The following is a 22,280-nucleotide window of genomic DNA, read 5'->3' on the forward strand; positions in this document are numbered from 1 at the left end:
TCAGCCAGCCAGCTGCATGTTGGCGAGCTGCGCAACCTGCTGTTTGTACTCCTCGAGTGAAATCAAAAGTGCGTCCGCAGGCGGAGGCGGGGCTGGAGAGAGAAGGGCGACGATCGACGCATGCGCGCGCGGCGGCGGAATGGCGCTGGTGTCTAGGTGCAGAGGGCCAGCCTGACGATGACGCTGCGACATCCACCGACGACAGCAGCCAAAAACACGACTCGCAGTCAAGCGACCCAGAGCGTCAAGCGCTCCACGCTCGCCTTGCGGAAGCTCCTCCGCGCCCCGACCCCCCCCTCCCTCTCTCGGCCGCTCCCCCGTTATTTCCTCTCTCTCCGGTGAGTCCCCCCCTCCCTCCTGCTCGTTTTCGCTCGACGCTTTCCTGCGCCCGAGTTGCCCAGTTCCGAGCATTCTTCTTTTCCTCAATCCGTTCTCTTTCTGCCTTTTCTTACTTGAACCGTGTCTCGAACCCAGGCACGCTGCTCCCTGGGCGATCCGTGCAGTAGAAACTGCCAGGCGGCGCTCGACTGCGGACAGGCGGACGCAGCCGGCGAAAAGGCGCCGCCGCGCGGCTGAGACGGCGAGGGACTCGTGCTGCGCTTCCGGGCCTCCGGATCTATGGGCAGATCTTGCGACGACAGCCCGCCGCGGTCCATGGAGCTCTCTGAATAAAAAAAAGTGCGCGAAAACGCCGAATTAGAGCGAGGTGCAGCGGCGCGTCCCCTGCCTCCGGCCGATGGCGACACCAGATGAAAACACGGCGAGGCTGGCGGCTCAGCTGTCAGCCCACGATGAACCGCGGCGGAAAAGGAAGCCGACTGAACCCTAACCCCCCTTGCTTCTCATCCCCCCTCCTCACCCACTGCCCTCCTGCACCCGCTCATACACAAGTCCGTGGGCGCATCTTCACAAGTTGCTCAGGTCGCTCTGCACGAGCGACGAGAAGGAAGCTAGCCGAGGCGAGAGGCCAAAGCCCTTGCTCGAGCTTCTCCTTCACAGCTAGCGGCGCCGAGAAGAGATACCGAAGAGCGCACTGGGGCGACCTCTGCAGAGACGCGGTCACTGCCAGCCCTTCTAACACGTCTGACACAGTGAGGCGGCGGAATCTTCTCCGCGGCGTGGACTCGACAGATTGTCTCGCCTCCTCCTTGCTCACCTCTGAGACGACCTGGCGAGACACTAGGGGCGCCTCGGGTTTCCGCTCTTTGTCGGGAATCTTCGCGGCCGCGGAGTCTCTCTGCGTCACCCTGCTCATCGCGTGGCTCGCTGCGGCTGCGCTTCCTCCGCGCCTCATCGTCCTGCGCGGCAGCGGCCGCGCCCCTGCGCATGGACCGGTTGGCATCCTGTCGAATGAAGTTCGCGAGATTCTCGCGGCGTTTCTCCATGTTGAACTGGTGCATCAGCGACGCGTGCGCAGCCCGCCCCGAGGCGGCTTTGCTCTTTGCCAGCCGCAGCTCAACTTCCGCCTTCCGGCTGACTAGAGCCTGCAGCTTCTCCTTCAACTCGCGCCGCGACGCACTCGCCGTGGACACACTCGACAGCGACGCGTTCAGCGAATCCATCTCGTGCTTAATCGACATGAGCTGCTTCAACAGATTGCCCGTTGTGGTCAGAAACGCGCCCGAAGCCGCGTCCTGCTGCTTCTTCGCCAAAATAGCTTGCACGTCCTCGTCTGTGAAAGTGAACTGCAGCGAGCAGGCAAACAGAGACGCGCGCGCGATGAGGAGAGCGAAACTCGCCGCGCCAAACGCGCAAAAACAACTGTGAGAGAAGGCAGCGAAGCGGCGGCAATGCCGAAGGAAAGCCGCGTTCCCGAGAGAGACGAGCCGGCCCCCGCAGGAGGCGACGACGCGGCTGCGTTTGAGATGTCGCACAGCCAGAGTCCCGCCACGGCGTCTGTTTCCTCTTCTCTCTCGGCTACTTGGCGCCCGACCTCGCCGTTTTGCAAAGCGCCTCCTCCCCCGTCCCCTCTGCCTCCTTCGCATCCCCGCCTGTCCAGATGAAGCAGGCAATGGAATCAACGCATATATATATATATATGTATGTAAATTTCTTGCGCGGCGCAGTTGGGCGGCGTGATGCTGCAGTCATAGAGCCGCGGGTGAGGCGGGAGGCGCTCGCGCGAGGCCGTGTGTTTCTTTTCGCTTGGCGTTGCGCACCTCTTTGAGCTGCTGCATCTTCGCTCGGAGTTTCTTGGAGAGGTCCTCGACGGAGTCGAACTCCTGGAGTTTTTTTTTCCACTCCTCGTACTCGGCGGGGGTCACGGGGCTGTTGAGCAGGTCAACGAGGGAAAATTCGCGGTCGAACTTGGCGGCGGCACGCGGGGCGACGCGGAGGAGAAGCAGGACGTTGCACGGCGTGCCTTCGCCCTTTCTGCATGCGCCGTCCTTCCCGGGCGACGCGAAGAAGGCGCGGTCCAAGGGGACCAAGTACGTCTCGCAGGGTCGCAGACCGACGATTTGACACACCCAACCGAAAGGTGGCTCGCCGCCAAGGCCTGCGGCGCGCGCAGACGCCGGCTGAGGAACCTTCACGAAGCAGCCGCGGACGAACTTCTCCGCCTGCGGATGCTCAAGCATGTGCAGCAGCCGCTCGGTAGAGAGCCGCACGCTGTTAAGCAGATCCAACGAAATCTTCTGCAGCATGCGCCGCGACGTCTCCTTCCGCCGCGCCTCGTCGCTGTCCATGCGATCCTCGTCGAACAAGTCGTCTGCGCGGCCGTCCTCCTCCAGCAGCGTCCGCTGAAAAAAAGAAGAAAATAAAGGCGACACAAACGCTACCAAGGCGGGAGGCAGACACCACGCGCACGACCCGCAAAAAACAGGCCTGCGGCAACTCAACACGGAGTCGTTAACAGACGTGGAAACAGACACACGCTCGGGCGCAGCATGAACACAGAGTAAAAAGATCCTTCACACCAGACCTTTTCCAAAAAAGGCACCTGCAAACACAAGACGCAGAAAAGATTCTGTACTCTGCCAGCAGGCATTCGTGAAAACTTCCCCAGAAACGAACAAATAGAGCAGCAACGAGATCCATTCACGTCTCGTGGTGCTTCGCCCGCTTCTCAACTTCCTTCGCTATTTAGGCTCTTTGGAGCTTTTCTTTTTTTCCTGCCCGTTCTTTGCTCTCTTCTAGAGGTGCCTCGGCTCCTGGTTAGTTCGTTCTTTCGAAAATGTGGGCGCCCTCGAGAGCGGCGTCTTCTTCTCTCGTGTCTTCGGTCGCCGCGTGCTCACCTGCTGCGCCACGGTCTGCTCGTTCTTTTCATCCTCTCTGCCAGCTCGCGCGCCCACGCCGCCTTTTCGTCTTCCCGCGAGGGCCGGGTCTTCGCCGAAAACCTCGCCTGCGACCGCTCCGGCATCTTGGGCGAGACCGCCGGCGGCACCGACCGGGCGGTCGGGCTCCAAAAGTGTCCCCGCGGTCGCGGCAGCCGAGCCCAAGGCGGCGTCGGCAATCGCGGAGACGCCCGCGCCGGGGGCTACGACCCCGCTGGAGGCCGCACAGCGCGTCGAGAGGCGCTTCTTTCTCTCGCCTTCCTCTTCTTCCTCATCTTCAGAGGAGGAGGACGACGAAGAAGACGAAGCACTCATCTCTTCGCTGCCGTCCTTCCGACTCCCAGAGACTTCTCCCTCCTCTTCTTCCTCGTCTTCGCTTGCTGCGACGCGCCACACGAGATATCAAGAAGTGAAGCGAAGCCGCGCGCCGAAAACCTCGAGGCCCAAAGAACGAAACCAGACAGAAAGCAAACACGCGCGCAGCCCGCCCACCGCGGTCACCAGCGAACAATCGCGTTCATGCTGCTGTTTGGTGCGGCGATGCCGAACACATTCACAGCCTCAGACACCCATACACGTATGTGTCTCTACGGATACGCATTCGTGCGCCTGCATACACTCACATATGTGTAGACATTTCTAAACATAAGGCAGATATGCGGAAGACATCAGTGGAGGAGGCTACAGAGATCTAAAAACCGACGACGAAGACATAAAAAAAGGGCCGCCGCGCGTCTGTAAAAAAACTCACTTGGCCGCTGCTGCTGTTTCTGCCGTGCTCGCCTAGCACGGATGTCGCTGAGAGCATCTCCCAGGCGCCCTGAGCAAAAACCAAACAAAATAAAACTCGAGAGCCGTGGAGTCGCTCGCCGACAGCGTGAATACCCGACCGCCGCCACAAATAGAGTGTCTATGCATACTGAGGAATGTATATCTATACAAGTATATACGCATCTATATATATAGAGAGAGAGACAATGAAGATACATGCAACACTTCCGATCAGCCGGAGTTATATCGGCTCTCTCCCAGTGGAAGCGCGGAAGACGAGTGAGCTCCACTCCCCTCGGGCTTTTTATTTTCTCAACGCGGCCGCGGCGTTTTTCTGGGGCTTAGGGTTTGACGCATGTGATCGCTACGCTCTTTTGTGTGATCTTCGTGTGAGCGGTGCGGCTCCGTCTGCCGCGTTTTTCTTCACTATCTTAGCTCCAGAAGGCGCCCGCCCCAGACCGCGGAGGCTGCTCCCGAACGAGGTTTCGTCTCAGAAATTCACACACGTCACGGCGAGTTACCTGCTTTGCTTTTCTTGTCCTTATCGCGCCGCCGCAGCAGCTCCTTCCGCTGGCGCTCGCGGACGAGTTCCTCATACCGCCTCGCGAGTTCGGCTTCTCGCTCGAACTCATTCATGCTCTCCAGCGCCTGAGGAATACAAACGAAATCGAAAAAGAGCGGAAGATGCGCACACGCGACTCTCTTCTCGCGGCCTTCTCCTTCTAACCGGGGTGCGCTGTCCGATGCACGAGAGCGAGAAAAAGAAGTCGGATCTCCGCAGAATAAAAGAGACAGGCGTCTGTCGACCGTTACGCGTTTTATCTTGCTCTCTCTCGAGGCCGCGGCCTTCCTTCTTTCTGCGAAAAAAACTGGCACGACATTCCCGACGCCGATTCTAGGCCGGCGGGGTACCCACTGCCCGCTCCCACGCGCTGGTGTCTGCTCGGCGCCCTCTTTCTTGAGCGCATCCCTTCGCCTCTCACTTCTCTGTCTTGCTCATCTTTGTAGAGGAAGTCGGGGTTGAACTCGCCGGCGGAGCCCACGGCGCCCCTGTCTTCCGCCTGGCGCGCGCGGCGCCCAGAAAGAGACGCGTCCGCGGATCCCTTTCCTTCATCGGCAGAAGCCCGCGAGGAGGCAGACAGCCGCCCACGCTGCTGGCTGTAGCGGCCGCGCCCCGGCGCCGCAGACGAAGTCGGCTTCATCTGAAGAGGAAATTCGCACGCGTTGGCAGCGGAAAATCCGATGAGACACAAACATCCCAAGGGCGCAGCGCACGGCGAGCCAGAATGCACCTAGCGGTGAAAGAAGGCTGCCAAAGGACGCGGAGGAGGAACCTTGCAAGGCGAGTTGGAGCCGCCGCAGGTATGCGCGCTCGCGACTCTACACGCCGCGAGAGAGGAACGTACCTTAAGCATCCGCGCAGAGAAGCAGAGAGACCAAAAAATGGGGAAAAAAGTCTGTAGGACGCGGGAGACGCTTAGCAGAGTGTCGGCGGAAGAAGGGGCGGCAGATTGAGACGCGAAAGGACAAAGAAGGAGACAACGAGTCACGAAACCGGAAGCGGAGACAGGAAGCAGGGAAATTGGGAGAAGATAAGCAGGGGGAGAAGATCAATGTCTCCTGAAAAACGTTAGCGAGGGCGGCTGAGCGATGTTGAAGAGATTCAGACGGCGAAGGACGAGAAAATCCAGGCAGACGCGACGCGAGTGTCATTGCAAGAGAGATCAAGGAGCCGAACGGGTCACAGACAGGAGGGGGACAGCGAAGAAAGTTGTCTTCTCGTCCCTCCTGGTCAGGCGCGAAGCTCGGGGTGAAGAAGAGGGTGCTTCCTCTTTTCCTCCGCCGTCTCAAACCCACTGAAGGCCATAAATCACGGAGGAGAGCGAAAAATCGATGTCTCGACGACGGCAGAGACCCCCCGCCGCAACTCGCAGAAGACTCGCGGCGTTCACCGCTATCTCTCCTGTTTTCCTCTCTCTTCGCCTTCCTCTTCAGCTCATCAAGCGATTTGCAAAACGACAGGCGTGCGAAAAGCGAAGAAAAGAAGCCCGGGGTCAGCCATGCGTACTCCCTAGGGAACCGCGGATTGTCTGCGGCGCAGTCACCCTTTTTTTTCGCGCTTAGTCGTCTTCTTCTCCTTTGGTCCGCGCTCTTCCGGCGAAGGGAAAGTGACCGCGAAGCAATCTGCTCGCGTCTTGCGCAGACGAGAAGAAAGCTGCGAAAAACAAAGTCTGCTGCGCCTCGGCAAACTGCATGCGCCAGCGAGCGCCTTGCGCCAGCGTGAGAAAAAGGCGCAGACACCAGAGACGACAGAGGGAGAAGAGCATCGATTGCCTTTCTTTCCTCCTTCTCCTTTTCAACAAGCAGACAAAAGACACGCGTCTCGTCAATTATTTCGGTTCCGCTTTGCTCTCCTTTCTTTGTCTGGGACTTATTCTCTGTTCCCTCTCTGTGAGGCCGCTGGCGTGTGCTGGCTGGCTGTACACCGAGGCACAAACTCTCCAGGGGTGGAAACCCGGGAAAAACACGGCTACATTCGAAGATCCACGTCGTTGCAAGCAGACAAACAAAGGTCGTTTCGCCTCATTTTCCGCGTGTGCGGTGGTCGTCCGCTAAGCCATCTGGCGCTGAAGGGGTCGCGACAGCGAGAGCGAGGAACGAATAAGACACGAGAAGAAAGACGACCCGAAAGAGAAGCAGAAGGAGGGACAGGGCGTGGGATGAAAGAGAGGCGAGGGGCTTTTCTCTGCAGAGGCATTTTCGGGGGGCTGGCGGAAGGCGCGACGGCGTTTCGGCGGCTCCCCGTACTCGTTCTCTTAGCCTTAGCCTGCCTCTGGAGGCGGAGGAACTCGCAGGGTCACGCGACACTCGCAGCGCTGCCAGTCGCCGCCTCAGTCCTCTGGTCTTCCAAAAAGCAGGGAGAGTAGCAAAAGAAGATGCCCGCCTGTCGGTTGAGCGTCCTCTGAAGGAGGAGCGCACAGAGGAGGCCGCAGCGCGGAGAGTGAGCGCGAGAAATTCGTTTTTATCGCAGCTTGGCTTGACCCCCGTGAGAACGTGTGCGTCTCCTATCGCAAGCGCCTTTGCCGCGAAAGCCAACCGACGTCCCGCCTCGGCGAGCTGCGAGGGAGCAGGAAGGCGGAGAAGTGTGGAGAAGAAAATGCCTTGTGACCATGGAGACCCAGGAGCGGTTTAAGAGGAGGGAAATAGAGAGCTGGCGAGGAATGAGCGCGCTTCCTTCTCCTTGTTTCAGCCTCTCTGGTCTTCGGGAGCGCGGCAGGCCCTTCTTGGCTGGCGAGCCTTCGTCTCTACAGTGTCCCGTGCGGCGCGCCATGCCCCCCCCTTCACAGTCGCCTGGCTCTTCTGCCTCGGTTGCCTCACCGTTGTTCCTCTCTTCTTCTTCGTTTTATTCTTCTTCTTTCTCATCCTTGCGCCCTGCGTCTCCTGGCGCGCGGCAGTCTTCCACTCGTGCTCCTTCGGCGCGTTTCTGCGCCGCATCTCTCTCTTCGACTGTTGTTTCTTCGCCGTTTGCTTCTTCACCAGTCGCTTCTTCCCCGTCTTCTCCGTCATTTGTTCAGTTGTCGGACGCGGGAGCGCGTCTCTGGGCGACTGGCGAGGGGCGGCGGCGGTGGGTTTCTCGAGGTCGCTCAAGGGGCGTGGTGTCTCTGCTCTTTCTTCTCGTCTGTCTCCTTCAGGCCCCTCGCCCAGATGCCGGTTCGCGACTGCGGTTCGCTATGTCCTCTCCATCGGTTCGGCTGGAGGCTTGCTCGGCAGCGTCTTCCTCGCAGGCCGCCTTCCGCTGTCTAAGACCTTTTCTCGGCTCCCGCGAGTTAAGCGGCTGCTTCTCTCGCGCGCAGCCTCTCGCCACTGCGTCTGCCTTCTCTCCTTCTTCTCCTTCTCAGCGTATCTTCTCGCCTCATGCGTCCGCCTCGCTGTCTCTGTATTCGGCGCCGCTTTGCTCTTCAAGGTTTCCTCTTGCTGCGGATTTTTCCTCCCGGTCGAGATATACGGGCCCCAGCCGGCTGACGCGCGACGATGCGCCGCTCCCGCGAGGTGGCGAGCGTTGTTCGCGCTCCAATCTTTTTCCACTGCCTCTTCAGCCGTTGTCGTCTCTGTGTCTGTCATCGTCTTCCTTCATCTGTCTCTTCTCTTCTTCGTTTTCTTATCCTCATTCTTTCTCAAGTTCGGACTCCCGCACACAGCGATCGTCTTCGCCTGCAGGCGTGCCTCCAGCGCCCTCCGGCTCGGCCGCTCCTTTCGCTTCGAGGCCTCCGTCTCTTTCTTCTTCTCTGCATGCGCCTTCAGTCGCGGGAGGCTGTGGGCGGCGTGACCTCTTCGGGCCTCTGCCGAGGAGTCGGAGTGCCTCTTCTGCGTTTTTCGCGCTGCCGTCTGTTTCGTCCTCGCTTCCTGCGCACCTACGCGGCCTCGCTTCGCTTTTGTCACGGCTTCTTCTTCAGCGCGAGTCTCCTGAGAAGGCCTCGCTATTGTCGCACGTCGGCGCTTTCTCTTCTTCCGCGCGTGATCTGCAGCGCGTGGGCACGTTGTTTTCCTCTCCGAGCTGCAAGTCGCTCCTCTCCCGCGCGCGTCGTCGAAGATCTCTCTTGTCTGTTCCTTTCGCGTCCCTCCTCCGCTCCTGTGGCTCAGTCTTGTTCAATCGCCTCTCTCTGTTCTCACGGCTTCTCTCTCTGTCCGCCGGCGTGTTGTCTTCGCGCCTGCGGGCCTCTGCGTCTCTCGTCTCTGCATCTCTGTCTCCCTCCGCTCTGTTGCGGGCGCCCACGTCCCTCATGCCGCCGCTGCCGCCGCTGGCACCCGCGCTGCGGCTTCTTATGGTTCTCGCGTTTGCGTGTGATTCTTTTCTCTTTGGCGGGTCGCTCTCCGCCACGTGTGCGTTCGACATGAGGAAGGAGCTGGCGCGGTGGGAGCGCGGCGGATTTTTTTCGAATTTTTTCGGATTTTTCGGCCGCGCTGTCCGCGCCGGCCTCGTCCACGCGAACGCCCTCCACCTCTTTGTGAACGTGCGCAGCATCTCGCGCGTGTTCCCCAGCTGCGAGCGCCTCTGCTACGAAGTGCTCTTCGGCGCCGCCGCTCCCGCCTCCTCCTCGTCTTCCGCGTCTGGGTCTCCTGCGGCGGCGGACGCGCGAGGCGAGGACGCCTGCGCGCGCTGGTGCTGGTGGGATGAGGGAGAGCGGAAGGGGGCAGGGCAGAGGGCAGCCGGTCGCCGCGGACCGGGGTTCGGGGAGCGCGGATGGCTGGCGCGCGCGACGCTGCTTTCGCTGTTTTTCTCCGGCATCGCGGCGGGGAACGGGGTCTCTCTTCTGCTCAGGCGCTGGTGGGCGGCTGTCGAGTGGACGGTGCAGAAGCATACGCGCGAGGAGGCGCGGCAGCGCCGCTTCTGGGGCGGCAAAGTCTCGCAGGAGGAGCTTTGGGGAGAGACGGAGGGCGTGCCGCGCTGTGCGCCGCCGCGGAAGAATCTTGACGCCTGGGCGCGCCAGCGGCGTCTCGAGAAGCTGCGAAAGGCGCGGCGGAGGCGCGACTCGGAGGCGGGCGCTGCCGCGCGCGAGGGACCCGGAGACAGCCTCGTCGAGAGGGAGGAGGCGAGCGACCGGGACCTCCTCAACGACGACGACGAAGACGAAGAAGAGGCACAGGACTCTGAGCACGCGAAAGACCGCTCCTGGTGCGTACGCACGCTCGGCTGCAGCGCCGGAGTGTGCTCGCTCCTCGGGGTCCTCGTGGGCAGCGCGCGGATTCCCTCGGCAACCAAGAGGACGCTTGGCGGGCAACTGCTCAAGCGGATGCTGACCGAAGTCTTCGCGCCAGTCGGCTCCAGCGGCCTCGACGAACCTGGGCACCTGGGCGGGTTCCTCTTCGGCTACCTCGTCGCAGGCCTTCTGGGCTGGTGAACAGGCCGCAGCGGCGATGCGGAGGAGGCGCCGCGGAAGAGGCGCCGCGCAGTCCGCGAAGCGCAGAGAAGCGGAGGACGCGGTCGCGACGCAGAGAGGGGGAAACAAAGGCGCCCATTCCCTCCCTTCCCCCGGCATCCTGCTTGGGCAGGGTGCGAGGAGAAATACCGCAGAGGAGGCCGAATCGGAGGCGCGAGCGGAGATTCAGTGGCGTCGCGCGAGTCTTACCTCAGTCGTGGGAAGGTGCTTCGGCTGCGGCTGCGCCCAGCTGCCGAGCGTTTGTTTAGACCTGTGAAACTGTTCGAAATTAAACTTTGTTTTCTCCTCGATGACTCTCTCACGCGCTCCCGTGCCTGGCGACGTACGTCAGACAGTGTGTGCGTCGCTGTGAAGGGGCGCGCGCTCTCAGAAAGGTATTTTACTTTCTCGTCATTGGCTGTTGTCGAGGCGTCGGTGGCCTCCGCACCCCTGCGGCGTGTGCCGCGCTTAATGTGAACTTGTCCTCTCAAAAACAAATCTGAAAAAAAAGTTCAGATGCGGGCTTGTCGTCTTTAGCTGCGCAGGACAACTCGGTTCTCTGCTACACAAGGCCCCGCGCCGTGGCGGTGCGTTTTGAAGAAATTGTTCGATGTATTCACTGCAGTAGGCGGCGCCTAGAAGGTACCGATCCTAGCGAGGCCTCTGGCGAGCCGCAGTCACAAAGCAGCTGGCTTGGGCTGTATTCTAAAAAGGCCGTATTCTAGAAGTGGTTCCCTCCCCGTGTTCATCGCATCTGCTCATACGCTTCGTAGATCCGCTCTCTGCGGCAGAGGGATGACGCAGTTTAGGGTTGTTGAAAAAAGATCTACACGAGTGGAGTGGTAGCTAGTCCGCAGCAGTTCATCCTTTGAAAATTTTTAGACGCAGAGACGCTGGCGGGATAGGGGCCTGTGTGCAGACAACTTTTAAAAAACGAGCTGCCAGACACAGGATTAGGGCCGCCGTCGGCGTGGACGCGGAAGAGAAGACCTCGCCCGCCCTGCGCGGCGTCTGACGCACGCTGTTTCAACTCAGACACTCGACCTTCCCCATGAAAAACGCGCCGTTTGCGGCGTCTGTGTTTGACTCCTCCCTTTCTGTATGCTCGCTTTATCGTGTGCCGGAAGCACCGACACGCATCGCCGGCTAGTCGTGAGGCAATGCCTTCGCCGCTTGATCTCGGGAGCTGGTTTAGGGAGGAATGGAGATTCTCTTCGTAGAGGCACAGAGGGGCACAAGAAACGAATCTTCCCGCACTTCGTTTTTTGGGCTCAGCTGACTCTTCAGTGTGAGGCAGCCGACGAGGGGAGAGAAATCTGCAAGTCAGAAGATCTGCAGTCGCGCTCCTCCGTTCCCACGATCTTGCCGGTAAGCAGCAAATGGGCCTCCGATGAGTCTCTCGCTTCCACGTTCCTCTCGTTCGCCGCTCTGTCCGAAGCTGTTGGCGAGGTCGACGGCACCAGGCTGTTCACCGTCTTTTGTCTCCTGTTATCCTCTGTTGGCTCTCTGGGGTCCCTTTCGGAAAGTGAACATCTGGCCTCTTCCGGCTCTCTACACAGTCTCCCGAGATATCTGGGTCCATCGCAGGCGAAGGCGATGCTTCATTGCCTCCCAAAGCCGCGTATGTCTCTTCGGTTGCCTCGGCGGCTGTCCTGTTTGTTGTAGGGCTGGTGCAGCTGCGGGGAGCAATGGTGTGCCTGTTGCCCTGCGTGCTGCGTTTTTGAACTGAAGACTTTTCCGTTTCTTCGGTCTCTCGGCGCTGCACTCGGTATTTCAAAAATGCACAGAAAAGGCGAAGAATATCGCACATGCGGGGTGAGTTGTCTGGAGGCGACGCCGGCAGAGGCGTGGCGCGTGTCTCCACGCGCCGAACGGAGACACTGCCGCGCCGCAGCCAGAGAGTGACTTTTCGCTCGTGTATGCTGGCATCTGAAGGGAGAAATGCGCGGTCTGCGAAGTGAGCATGAGCATGAGCAATCGTGAAAGCCCTGCGGGAGCTAAGTTCTTTGAGAACTGCTCTTGAGTCGAGGAGAGGCCGTCTGCTGGCATGCAGGTGCGCGCGCTTGATCGCGCACGATATTTTTCGGCACGAAAAGGAAAAGGCTCGTCTCTCTTTGCCTTCGCGCGCTGTGTCTTTGAATCCTTCTCTCGCCCACAGCTCTGCTCGTGGACTGTTTGTAACGATTCTTCAAATTTTTCTCCCTGTCGATCGACGTGCCGCTTGGATGGGTCGAGTTTTCTCCTGTCTCGCGCATCGAGGTCCTCCGACGCGGGAATCGATCCTCGTTTCTTGTAGAAAATTGCCGGTGAGTGCGCATTTTTCGCCTGAAAGCCACTCTCGGAATGGCGAGTGTCGCAGGATCCGGTTAGGGTTGCCTCTTCTCGCGCGGTCTTCTCCTCTCGCGTCATCGCCTGCCTTCTCTTCGTCCTCCTGCTCAGCCCTCCTCGTTAATCAGTCTACGAACCTTGCGCCTGCACCTTTCCTGCCTCGGGCGCCTTCACACTTTTCCGTTTTCATTCCTGTTTGTGCCGCCTGGCCGCGCGCCTCTTCTCCCCCGTCTGTTCTCTCGCGCCCCGCGAGATGCGAGACTCGCCGCCGCCAGTCAAGGCGCGGACGCCCGACACCAGCCACGTTGGGCTCCACCGTCCCTTCGCCGACGTATACGAGGCCGCAGAAGATTCTTTCCTTTTCCTTGACGCGCTCGAGAGCGATCTCCAGTTCCTTCTGCGCAGGCGCCCTTCGCTAATTATCGAAATCGGGTAAGCGCCGCGGGGCTTTCCCGCGGACTCCCGCCCCCCCCCCCCCTCCCCGGCGTCTACAACTCTGTCTGTCACGACGCTCTAGATCGCAGAAGGTCGCACTCTTGGCCGCGATCTACAACAGACCCAACAACAGCCGACGAGGCAGCCACACGCGGCTTTTTACCTCCGCGTTTTTTCTGCCCTTGTCGCGCGGGTTCGCAGATCTGGCAGCGGCTGCATCATCACGTTCCTGCGGAGTCTCTTTCGGCTGGCGACAGCGGCGTCGGCGGCCTCTAAGTCTCTGGAAGACGGCATTCTTCTCCAAGCCGCGGAGGCAGATCGAGGACGCGACAGGGACCGCGCGCCCGACGACCCTGTGAAGGCCCTCGCCGGCGCGGGCGATGCCGCGCCTCCGCTAGCCTCGCCCCCTTCAGCTTGTGACGCGTCCGCTGCCTCTGCGGGATGGACTCCGTGTTTCCTCGCTGTCGACTGCAACCTCTCTGCGACCAAAGCGACGCTGGAGACCGCGCAGCGTGCGGTGGAAAGCGACGCCAAGGCGAACGGAGAAGACAGCCCACGGCGCGAAGCGCCTTCTGGAGACGCCTCAGATCCGGGAGACGCTCAAAGTACCGCCACAGAAGAGCCGCCAAAAGAGAAGAAGACGGCAAAGCCTCGCGGGGATATCGACGTGACTGCCAGCGATCTCTTCAGATGCTTCCGCACGCGCCGGGAACCCACCGACGCGCGTGCGGTGTCTTCCCCCTCCTCTCCCTCCTTGCCTCCTACTACCGCCTCAAGCCCTTCAGGAGCCTCTGTAGCAGGCGCGACCGACGGGCTCTTCGACGTTGTGCTTTTCAATCCGGTAAGGGCTTGCCTTTTTCGTCCTGAGCTGAGAAAAAAGATAGGCAAATACAGCAGGCGACACACGCGCTCAGCCCCAGGGCCTCCTCACACGGAGTTGATTTTCGGGATTTTTGTGCATTTTTCGTTTTTTTCTCATTCCGCGCCGGCGCGTGTCCCTCGTCTATGGTGGTCTCCGCTGGGACCTCCTCGCGAGACTCTGCAAAAAACCCTCCACCGGAAGCCAGTCACTTGCTGTGTTCCATCGTGTTTCTGTCAGTCGTTTTCGGTCTAGAGTCTTCTCACGCACGTCTTCGCTGTGCAGTGCGTCATGTATACGCTAGAAAAACGGGAAGGCCTGACAAAAATGCGAGAACGTGGACTCGATTTCTCTATCCGTCCAGCCTGCGAGTCAAGGTGATAGGCGTGGGTCGTCGCTGTGTAGACTTGCAGCTGGTCTTCTTCGCTTGTGTGGGCGCGGGTGTCGGCGTGTCTAGCGTCTGTCCTGGAGAGTGCGGCGCGTTGTTCTGTCTTTTTTTCAGCCGTATGTCCCAGGGACTCCGCGCCGTCCGCCGAGTCCGGCAGACTGGGCCTGGTGGGGCGGCGCAGACGGGCGCGAGGTCATCGACCGCTTTCTTCCACACGCCATTGTGAGGAGCCGCGTGTTGTAGAGGTCCTGGAGTGAATTTCTGCCTGCGCATTGAGCAAAGGACGGAGTGACTGGCGCGCGATTGTGCCTGAAAGCCCCGTGTGACTCGTTTCAACAGGCAGACGCGCGCTCGCACTCCAACATGCTTGCCCTAGGGTTTGGGGTTTGCGCGTTTATCCACGGTGAACGACGCACGCTTGAGCGCGTTGTGAAGTACGACGAGTTCAAGATTCACTTGGAATTTAATAGAAAGTGATTAGAGCTGTTGTGGATGTAGAAAGCATTCTGGAGGTGAGCGCCGTCGACTCTCTGGGAGCGGCCGCGTTGCTGTCGCTTGACCCTTCTCTCCTCAAGCTTTGTCTGGTGTGTGCGCGGATGCAGGCGCACCTGTCGCCCGCTGGAGTTCTTTACCTCGTAAGTTCCAGGGTTTCCGCGGGCGAAGACCTCGCTTGCGAGCAGACTTTAAGGCGAGGTTTCCACGTGTTGGTGTGAGATGACGATTTTGTGTTTGGCGGAATACGGCAGGGCTGCAGGCAGCGCGCCGCGAATGTGTTTCGATGCGTCCTGCGTAATCGTGTTTGGCTCTGGAATGCACGTCCGGATGTTTTGACCTCGTTTGTGCTGTGTATATTCGCACGTGAGCATGCGTGTCCATCTAGATGTATTGTATGGATGTATCCACTCTGTATGGGTTCACGCGTCGCGGACCACACAGTGCCATAAATGCCTGTCGGCGGTCCCGTGTATATGCTGTTCATGAGCGCACGTGTGTATTCTGTTTAAATCCACAGGGCCTTCCAGTCATGTGATAACTATGGCGGCAGTTCGCGCGGGTGAAGTAGCAGCTTCCCAGCGGCGGGAGTAGCCTCGTTCAGTCTTCGGTCTCGGGTCGCATCAGAGTGTAAAAGCCTTCCGGAGCGAAAAGTGGATTTGTCTCGTTGTTTCCTTTCCTTCAGTTGCTGGAGAAGCAAAACAAGATTGAAGAGGTCGTGGCGCGCATGGAGTCGCTGGGATTCGCTGCGGTGGTAAGAACTCCCTCCTCACTCTCACAGGAGTGCGTGCGAGGCGATTGAGTGCTTGCTCAAAACTCTCATGCCTCGAGTATATTTTGAAAATCGCGGCGTCTCGCAGTCTCCGTCGAATCTCGACTCTTGTCGCTCGCTAGCTTGCTTCGCAGCATCGAAAAGCGTACGCTATTCACAGTGCAGGTTTCCGCGCTAAGTTCGGCCGGCGCACTAATTCCCGTTCAGCGAGGAGCAGAATTGCAGTTACCTCGCACTCTGGAAAGCAGAAAGAAGTGACAAGGGCAACGAAACGCAAGTGATCACGTCAGAGGCCACGTGAAACCGAAGTGCTTGTTTAAAACACAGTTGGCGCTTCGTATTCAGGCACAGGAAGCGTATCTGCTTCTCTTGCAAAACATCGTAAACGGAGGGAGCGGGATGACTCTCATGTTTCTGCCTCTCTGGGAAAGACGGGTTGCTCTACGGACAGCAGTGCAAGTGGTGAAAGGTGTGACGCAAGAAGAGGTAGCGATGGCGGACGCGGACAGCAACGGATGGGATTCGGGCTCATTCACAAAGAGACTGAGACGCGCAGTCGTTTAGAGAGAGACTTCGAGTCTGTTGCAAATCCGACAGTGGCAGTCGCGGCATGAGGGTTGTGTGGACTTTGAGTCTGTTGCAAACCCGACAGTGGCAGTCGCGGCATGAGGGTTGTTCAGGCTAAACGCAGAGACGACTACTAACTGGCGGGTCAGCTTCGGTGTATACGTGTGTAATTTCTCAAAAGCTGCGATGCATTCTAACGAACCACGGTGTGCTGGTGTCAAATGTCTTTTCAGCAAGTGAAACGCCGCAAAATCCACGGGGGAGAAGATCTTTCCATCTGGCGCTTCACCAGGCTGGGAAGCGGCGTTGAATAATTCCAGGCGCGAATCTCAACATGGCAGTCGCCTGCATTCACCAAGAGGCTCGTCGAGATGCACAGTGGAAGAGCAGGCGTTGTGGAAATAGCTTTTCGAGTAGCATCTGCCACTTCGGTGCGAAATGGTTTTTTTTTTCAAAGTAACAGAGACGTCGGTAGTGCGTAGAATTCATTGAGCTCCGCGGGACGGTGAAGCTTTGAGGGATGCCAAACCTGAGACGACGTTGTTGGATAGCGGAGCCTGCATTAAGGGTTTCCCCATTCGTCAAACTTCTCGATACTTTTTGTGGGATTTTGTTTGAAGGTGGAGCGCCTTCCATGTGGTTCTTCATCCGCGTGCGTAACCTTTCTCGTAGAGATATCGCATACTTCCCCGGAGAGCATCTGGCTGTAAATGAAGCTCGATATTTCACCCGCTGCAGCTCGAGCGCGTCGACAGTTGTACAAAGCTCTCAGTTTCCGTGACCGGTCCTTGCAGATTCCTGTACACGGACACGTTTCGTTTGTTGATGTGGTCGTTGTCAGAAAAGAACGAGATATGCAAAACATTTTGACACCCCGCATTCAGCTGTTTCCCCGTGGGCGTACCAGCCGCGAGAGACAGGGTCTCCCAAATCGTGCACAAAGGATGGCGACGGAGAAGCACTCGCCAAGTGATGGATCCCAGGAACTGCGAAGTTGGCGGCCGCAGTGGCGTGCGTTCTGATTGCATTTCAGGGCTGAACTGTGAACCTACGCAGTATATATAGGGGCAAGTCAGGGAGCTCTCGACGCGCTTCGCTTGACATCCACAGGTATCTCCACATGGGGCGAGACCGCAGCTGGAAAGCCTTGTACCCCCCAGCCCTAGCTTGAGGCCGATTGGAGCACGGTCACGTTCGAATGCTTGCCTTTCTCTGGCGAGGGTGACAAAGGGGGGAAAGCCCGCAACACTTCTCCGAACGTGGAGGCTCCTCGGCGCTGAAAATCGGTTGCTTGGCGCACGTAGAGTCCGGTGCGCAGGGTGTGTGTGACTTGAGGGCAGCGTCAGATCTACCCTGGTTCAGAGCCTGCAACAGCGTCTCTGGAAGCAGGGTTTTCATTTTCTTCGACCGAAGGCTAATATCCATAGAGTCGTGCCACTACAGGCGCCTTTTCAGCGCAGTCTCCCGGTACTACCTCGGAGGACTAATGTGAAACGGGAGGGCGGCCTGCCAGCAGCGAGTGTTCAGGGTGCAGAGGTTTTCGATCCGCTTGCCCAGCAGTTCGTAGAGGGCGCCTTCGTCGGGACTCTGTATCACGTGAGGCAGGGCAGCGCTCGCTTGGGAGCGAACGGCACCACCACTGTGTTTCGGGGGACTTTTCTAGAAACTTGACAAAGCACTGATCAGCACATCGTTCCTTCACAACAGAAAGCATACGCAAATCGGCAGCGCGCGTAGGCGGCAGAGAGTGGTGAGCAGGGAAGCGTCGGAGAAAACAACGAAATACACAAAAAACGGGCCCTCCGCTTCAGTTCGTGAACTGCGCATAGATCTCAAAAAAGGATTCCCGACGCGGCCGAGCGCTGCGCAGATCCGCCACACAGCATGGTGGCGTTCCAGCCCTCCGAGAGCATATCGAAACTTCGGAGGAAGCTACACTTGTGTGTTGGGTACCCCGTGCGTCCGGCGCCCGCAGAAGAAGTCCCACTTCGGCACGGCCAGAACACAAAAAGTCAACTCTGCCGGGCCCCGTGGGTGTCATCTATCCCTCGCCTCTATGGGGCGACGCCGAGCGGAAAGGTAGCAGTTTGTGCGTCGGCTACAGCGTCTGTGGCAGCTCCCTGAGGCTCCGCGGCAGCTCCCTGAGGCTCCGCGGCAGCTCCCTGAGGCTCCGCGGCAGCTCCCTGAGGCTCCGCGGCAGCTCCCTGAGGCTCAGCGGCTGCCGAATTGCCTCCCGCCGCAGCGACGTCAGGCATGTCTTGGGTGTCAGGGGCTGCGGCGGCGGCGGCGGCTTGGGGGCTAGGAGCGACGGCGGGGGCGGCAGCAGGTGCAGCTTGGCCATCGGACTGAGCAGCAGACGAGCCGTCCTCTTCAGAAGCTTCAAAGGGTTCTCCCTGGCTGTCCGAGGCAGATGAGCTCTCTTTCTCGTCGGCATACTGAACTCCCTGGTCGTCGTCGTCACCTGCCTCGTCAGAGAAGGCAAGAGGGTCGCTGTCCGTCGACGCGGCGGGGTTTTCTTCATCGTCAACCACAGCCCCAGCGATGAGGTCGTCGTCCGCTTCGACTGTCGCGCCTTGTTCTTTGGCCCCGTTCTCCTCCGACATCTCTCCTGCAGCCAAGCCCTCCGCGGTCTCGTCAGCTTGCGCCCCCGCAGGGGTCGAGGTCGGAGTGGTACCTGCGGATGTGCTCTCTGCCCCGTTGCTGGACTCGACTTCGTCGGACGAGGGCGCGGGAAGCATTTTTTCCTCAGCTTCAGCACTCGCGGCGGCCTCCAGCGGTGTCTGCTTGTCGAAGTGCGCGAGAATCTTTTCCACTTCCTCTGAACTCGGGACGCCGATGTTGTCGGTCATGTCTGTGCTCACGTTGGCTTCGAGGATTTTCCTGTGGACCCGGGGAGACGCAGCAGGGGGAGCGGAAATGACCGCCCCGCGGTGTGAAAAAGACCCTGACTACTCCTCCGCTGGAGTGCTGCCTGTAAGTATCACAGCGGGATCCGGGCAAATTCACTTACTTGCAGGCGTAATTGAGCTCGCCGGTGCACACAGTCCCGTAGATGTATTTCGCAGCGTGTGTGGGGGAGTTCGGGTCGTTGACTGCCTGAACGGGAGCGTTGGTGCCCGATGCTTCCGCTGTTTGTTTAATCTCCACTGTAAAGACACAGAAAAGTGGATGGTGCGGGACTCAACGTGACTCGACACACTGCGCTTCCAGCACAACCGTTCGTCCCTACTGTCAGGCCTCTCCGCGCGCAAGGCAGAGGTTCCTGGCATCGCCAGGGGTTTCTCTATCCATCCGTCTGTCTAGCCAGATGACACCATCGTTCAAGTTCGGACTGAAGCGATTTGCACGGCCAGGGGTGCGCTGGTCGCTAGGCGCGGCTCGCCGCGGGAGACAGAGGTCGCTTGCGCCGCCGACTCACAGCCTGTGTACGTTCGGAAGTCGAAGAGCCCGTTCGGCCCGAGCGCAGCAGCTTGCCTGAAGGCCTCGCCCAGCTCTCGATTCAGGCACATCTGGTTGTTCGTCTGCCACTGCGCCTGGTACGCGCTGCACCAAGCGCGCACACTCCGGAAGGCCGCAGCCGACATCTCCACGACCTGACCGTCTGTCAGGGGAGTCATCGCCTGCAGGACATGAGAAAAACGAGAGGAGGCATCCGCTCCAGCAGCCAGAACGAAAGCTTTTCGGCGAGACTCGCGCAGCCAACGGATCGCCGAGAGGGCAGCGCGCCGCGGCTGTGAGCGCGAGGCAAGTGAGTACCCAGGAGTTTGACCGTGGATACGGCGAAGCTTGTCAGCCTTATAGCAAGCTGAATATGTAGCTGCACAGACAGCTCCGGACCCATCACTTCCTCGAGAAATAATTCGGGCAGACAACGTCGGCAAAGCCCGAGAGGAGCGTGCCAAACTTGAGGCCGGGAACGGAGGCAAGATCAGCGGGCGCAGCCTCCAGTTACGGGGGGCGAACGCGGAGATATGTCGGGGGAAGAAAGACTCGAGTCACGCGAGAAAGTGCACTCCAAAAACTCCAGCAAAGCTGTTTCCGTGGACGGGTCCCTCCGTCAAGCTCGGTCGTGGTGGACTCACCGACGGAGCTGGGGCTGCGAGCGTCTTCTCAGCTCTAGAGGCTGCGCGCAGCGCGAGGGCGTCAGCGACGATCCTCCATGAACCCTCGAAAACGAAGACGAGGCTCAGGAGAGGAAGAAGGCGTTTGAGGCCTGTAATGTGTAGCATTGTGCTGTGGAAGCAAGGAAAGCACTATGCGAGCGGCCGACGACCGCCGCGGGATACCGCTAGCCGGGCACTTCACGTTCCCCGCGACGGAGAGAAGAAAGAGTGCTCTGAGTCAGGCTCCACGCTCGAAAAGGACCGGAAGGCTTGGCCCGAGATGTCTCCCGGCGAACTGGAGAGAAAAACTCAAGCAGAGACGCAAGACAAGGGCGAGGAAAAAGAGCGGCGGGCTGCCAGTGCGAGAGCGGCCCAACCGGCTGGGGAGAGGTGGGCACTGGAACGGGTCACGACGCAGACAATGCCAGCACTCGCGTAAGGTTAACATGTGATATTTTGTAGCGAAAGTGCCACAGGAATACCGCAAATTGCATCAGTCATTCAAGACACTAAGCCGAGTGGAGGCAGCAGCTTTTTTTCCCTTCTCCAGGCGGCACAGCAGCGCGTTGAGTCTGGAAGCGGGACGATGCGGAGTTGCTCAAGACGGGCTGCCAGCCAGTCGACGCCGAAACGGCATGCAGGCTTTGCGAGTCAATCCTCAACTCCAAGCGCATGTTCGCAGAGACGTGCCGGGCACTTTCATTAGTCAGACAGAGTGAAGACATGCCACTGACAATAGCTGTGGTCCAACAAAATGTGCATCGGCGGGAGTCGGTTCCATTTCTGCACGCGAACAGCGCCACTCGGTTCCGCGCCGTGGAGGGCGGGTGGCGCGTCCACGTCTTGCAGTAGGGACATCAGCACGAGTTATTGGAAAAAGTTGAAGACTGCGGCTTACAAGGCCTTCTACATCCTCCTCAGCCCTCTCGGATGCCCGCCCGGTGGGCCAACTGTTTTCCAGCCAAAACAGACGTGTGCGGTCTCGGAGAAGCGGAGGTGCGGAGGAGATCTGCCGAAGGTCATTCGCCTCTGTCGCGCACGAATGGCGGACTAAGCTTGTCGTGAAAGTAAAGTAACCGCTAACGCGGGAAAAAAGGGAGACGCACATAAGCGGGGCTGTGGAGAGCTTGTGTGTGAGCACGCGTCGTAAAGCAGGGTAGAAGCACGCTCGTATCGTTCGCGGGTTTCTGTGGCCTTGTTGGACTACGGAAAGGTGATAACAAGGCAGAGGTAGCAGATAGGAGTTGTCCCTTCAGGCGGCAGGCGGGCCTGGTTAAGAAGGGCAGGAACCGGGGCAGGCAGACGGCGGTCGGAAGTGAAGTGTTGCAGCCGCGTTAGTGCAGGCATGGAGAGTGTGCCACAGCTGCGGCTTCCCGAGAGATCGTCGTACCAAGAGGTCGTCTGGTTGGTCTTCCTCGGTGTACAGAGAGGCTGGGCCAGGTGAAAAGCGTCTAAGCGGCACTGGCATCCTACGAGATCCTAGGTGGAACGCTTTGTCTGTCAGGATTGATTCCCTCCCGGGCGTTCCCCTTGTCAGGTAAGCCTACTCCGAGAGGCGAAACGGGCCGCAGTTTCATCGATGCCGGTCAGAAACCCGAGCAGAGAAGTGAGTATGCGGCAGAGAAGCTTAACCGGGCCAAACAAAATTCTGTCCGAACCAGGAATCGAACCTGGGTTTACACGGCCACAACGTGTTGTCCTAACCTCTAGACGATTCGGACCAAAGGCCGGTTGTCGTTTCCCTATCCAGGGTCTCACAAGTTATCCAAGTCATGTATAGATAGTCAAGATCCGACGTAGGCGAGGGAATACCTTGCTGTTACTCACGGCTAAACACTGCTCTTCATATTGCCACGGTCAGGACTCTGCAGTGTCCTAACAAGCTTTCCGGCGAGGCCGTGCCAAACGATGTTTGGGGGGAAGAATACTACGTTGGGAGGATAGATAAGGGTCGTGTATGTGAGAGTTTAAAAAGGATACAGGGGAGCGCTGCGCCGTTTTACCGAATGGTGTACCATCTTACGCTGAGCAGACCTGTTCAGAGAGTGGGTGCCAGCTGGGGAGTGAACATGCGTATTTGACTGTCGCCGCATGGGTGTGAGAGGGTATGGAGACAATCATTTTTCACCGCTTCACAGGTCATCAGTTTTCCTGTCACAGCTGTCTTCTTTGCCCCACCATTCGACCAAGCATCCAGGGGAAGCCCTAGTTGCCCTAGCCATAACGGCTAGCTTCACATTTGAAGGTGCTGATGCTGGGCTCCAGCGTCGCGGTCACGGGCGGTCAAGTGTCGAAAAACCATCTCGCAAGGAGTTGACTCGGTTGCATACATTCAGACAGTGTGACAAGTATACGTCTTACATCGATAGAGA

General features: G+C 59.1%; 4 protein-coding genes and 1 non-coding gene across 5 annotated transcripts; 2 read left to right on the top strand and 3 right to left on the bottom strand.

The window, feature by feature from the left end:
- Positions 1–5,248, bottom strand: BESB_014840 (RNA polymerase-associated protein RTF1; the record flags this gene model as incomplete). Its single annotated transcript, XM_029360213.1, has 8 exons — positions 1–183; positions 453–664; positions 1,157–1,685; positions 2,160–2,741; positions 3,237–3,655; positions 4,027–4,095; positions 4,568–4,694; positions 5,030–5,248. 8 exons carry the CDS (start codon positions 5,246–5,248, stop codon positions 1–3), a joined length of 2,340 nt encoding a protein of 779 aa, XP_029216880.1.
- A 2,127-nt stretch (positions 5,249–7,375) lies between these two features.
- BESB_014850 (uncharacterized protein) lies at positions 7,376–9,946 on the top strand (the record flags this gene model as incomplete). Its single annotated transcript, XM_029360214.1, has 1 exon — positions 7,376–9,946. The coding sequence occupies one exon, from the start codon at positions 7,376–7,378 to the stop codon at positions 9,944–9,946; it is 2,571 nt and encodes an 856-aa protein (XP_029216881.1).
- A 2,599-nt stretch (positions 9,947–12,545) lies between these two features.
- On the top strand, positions 12,546–16,119 carry BESB_014860 (uncharacterized protein; the record flags this gene model as incomplete). The annotated part of the gene is made up of 6 exons (XM_029360215.1): positions 12,546–12,724; positions 12,929–13,568; positions 14,089–14,196; positions 14,577–14,609; positions 15,152–15,220; positions 16,039–16,119. 6 exons carry the CDS (start codon positions 12,546–12,548, stop codon positions 16,117–16,119), a joined length of 1,110 nt encoding a protein of 369 aa, XP_029216882.1.
- A 1,740-nt stretch (positions 16,120–17,859) lies between these two features.
- Positions 17,860–20,034, bottom strand: BESB_014870 (uncharacterized protein; the record flags this gene model as incomplete). The annotated part of the gene is made up of 4 exons (XM_029360216.1): positions 17,860–18,685; positions 18,816–18,951; positions 19,224–19,425; positions 19,888–20,034. The coding sequence occupies 4 exons, from the start codon at positions 20,032–20,034 to the stop codon at positions 17,860–17,862; spliced, it is 1,311 nt and encodes a 436-aa protein (XP_029216883.1).
- Positions 20,035–21,557: 1,523 nt separating this feature from the next.
- BESB_015460 lies at positions 21,558–21,629 on the bottom strand. Its single transcript has one exon. It is a non-coding gene; the product is annotated as a tRNA-His (tRNA).
- Between the last annotated feature and the right edge of the window lie 651 nt (positions 21,630–22,280).

This window comes from Besnoitia besnoiti, chromosome IX, assembly GCF_002563875.1.
Source record: "Besnoitia besnoiti strain Bb-Ger1 chromosome IX, whole genome shotgun sequence".
Lineage (NCBI taxonomy): Eukaryota > Apicomplexa > Conoidasida > Eucoccidiorida > Sarcocystidae > Besnoitia > Besnoitia besnoiti.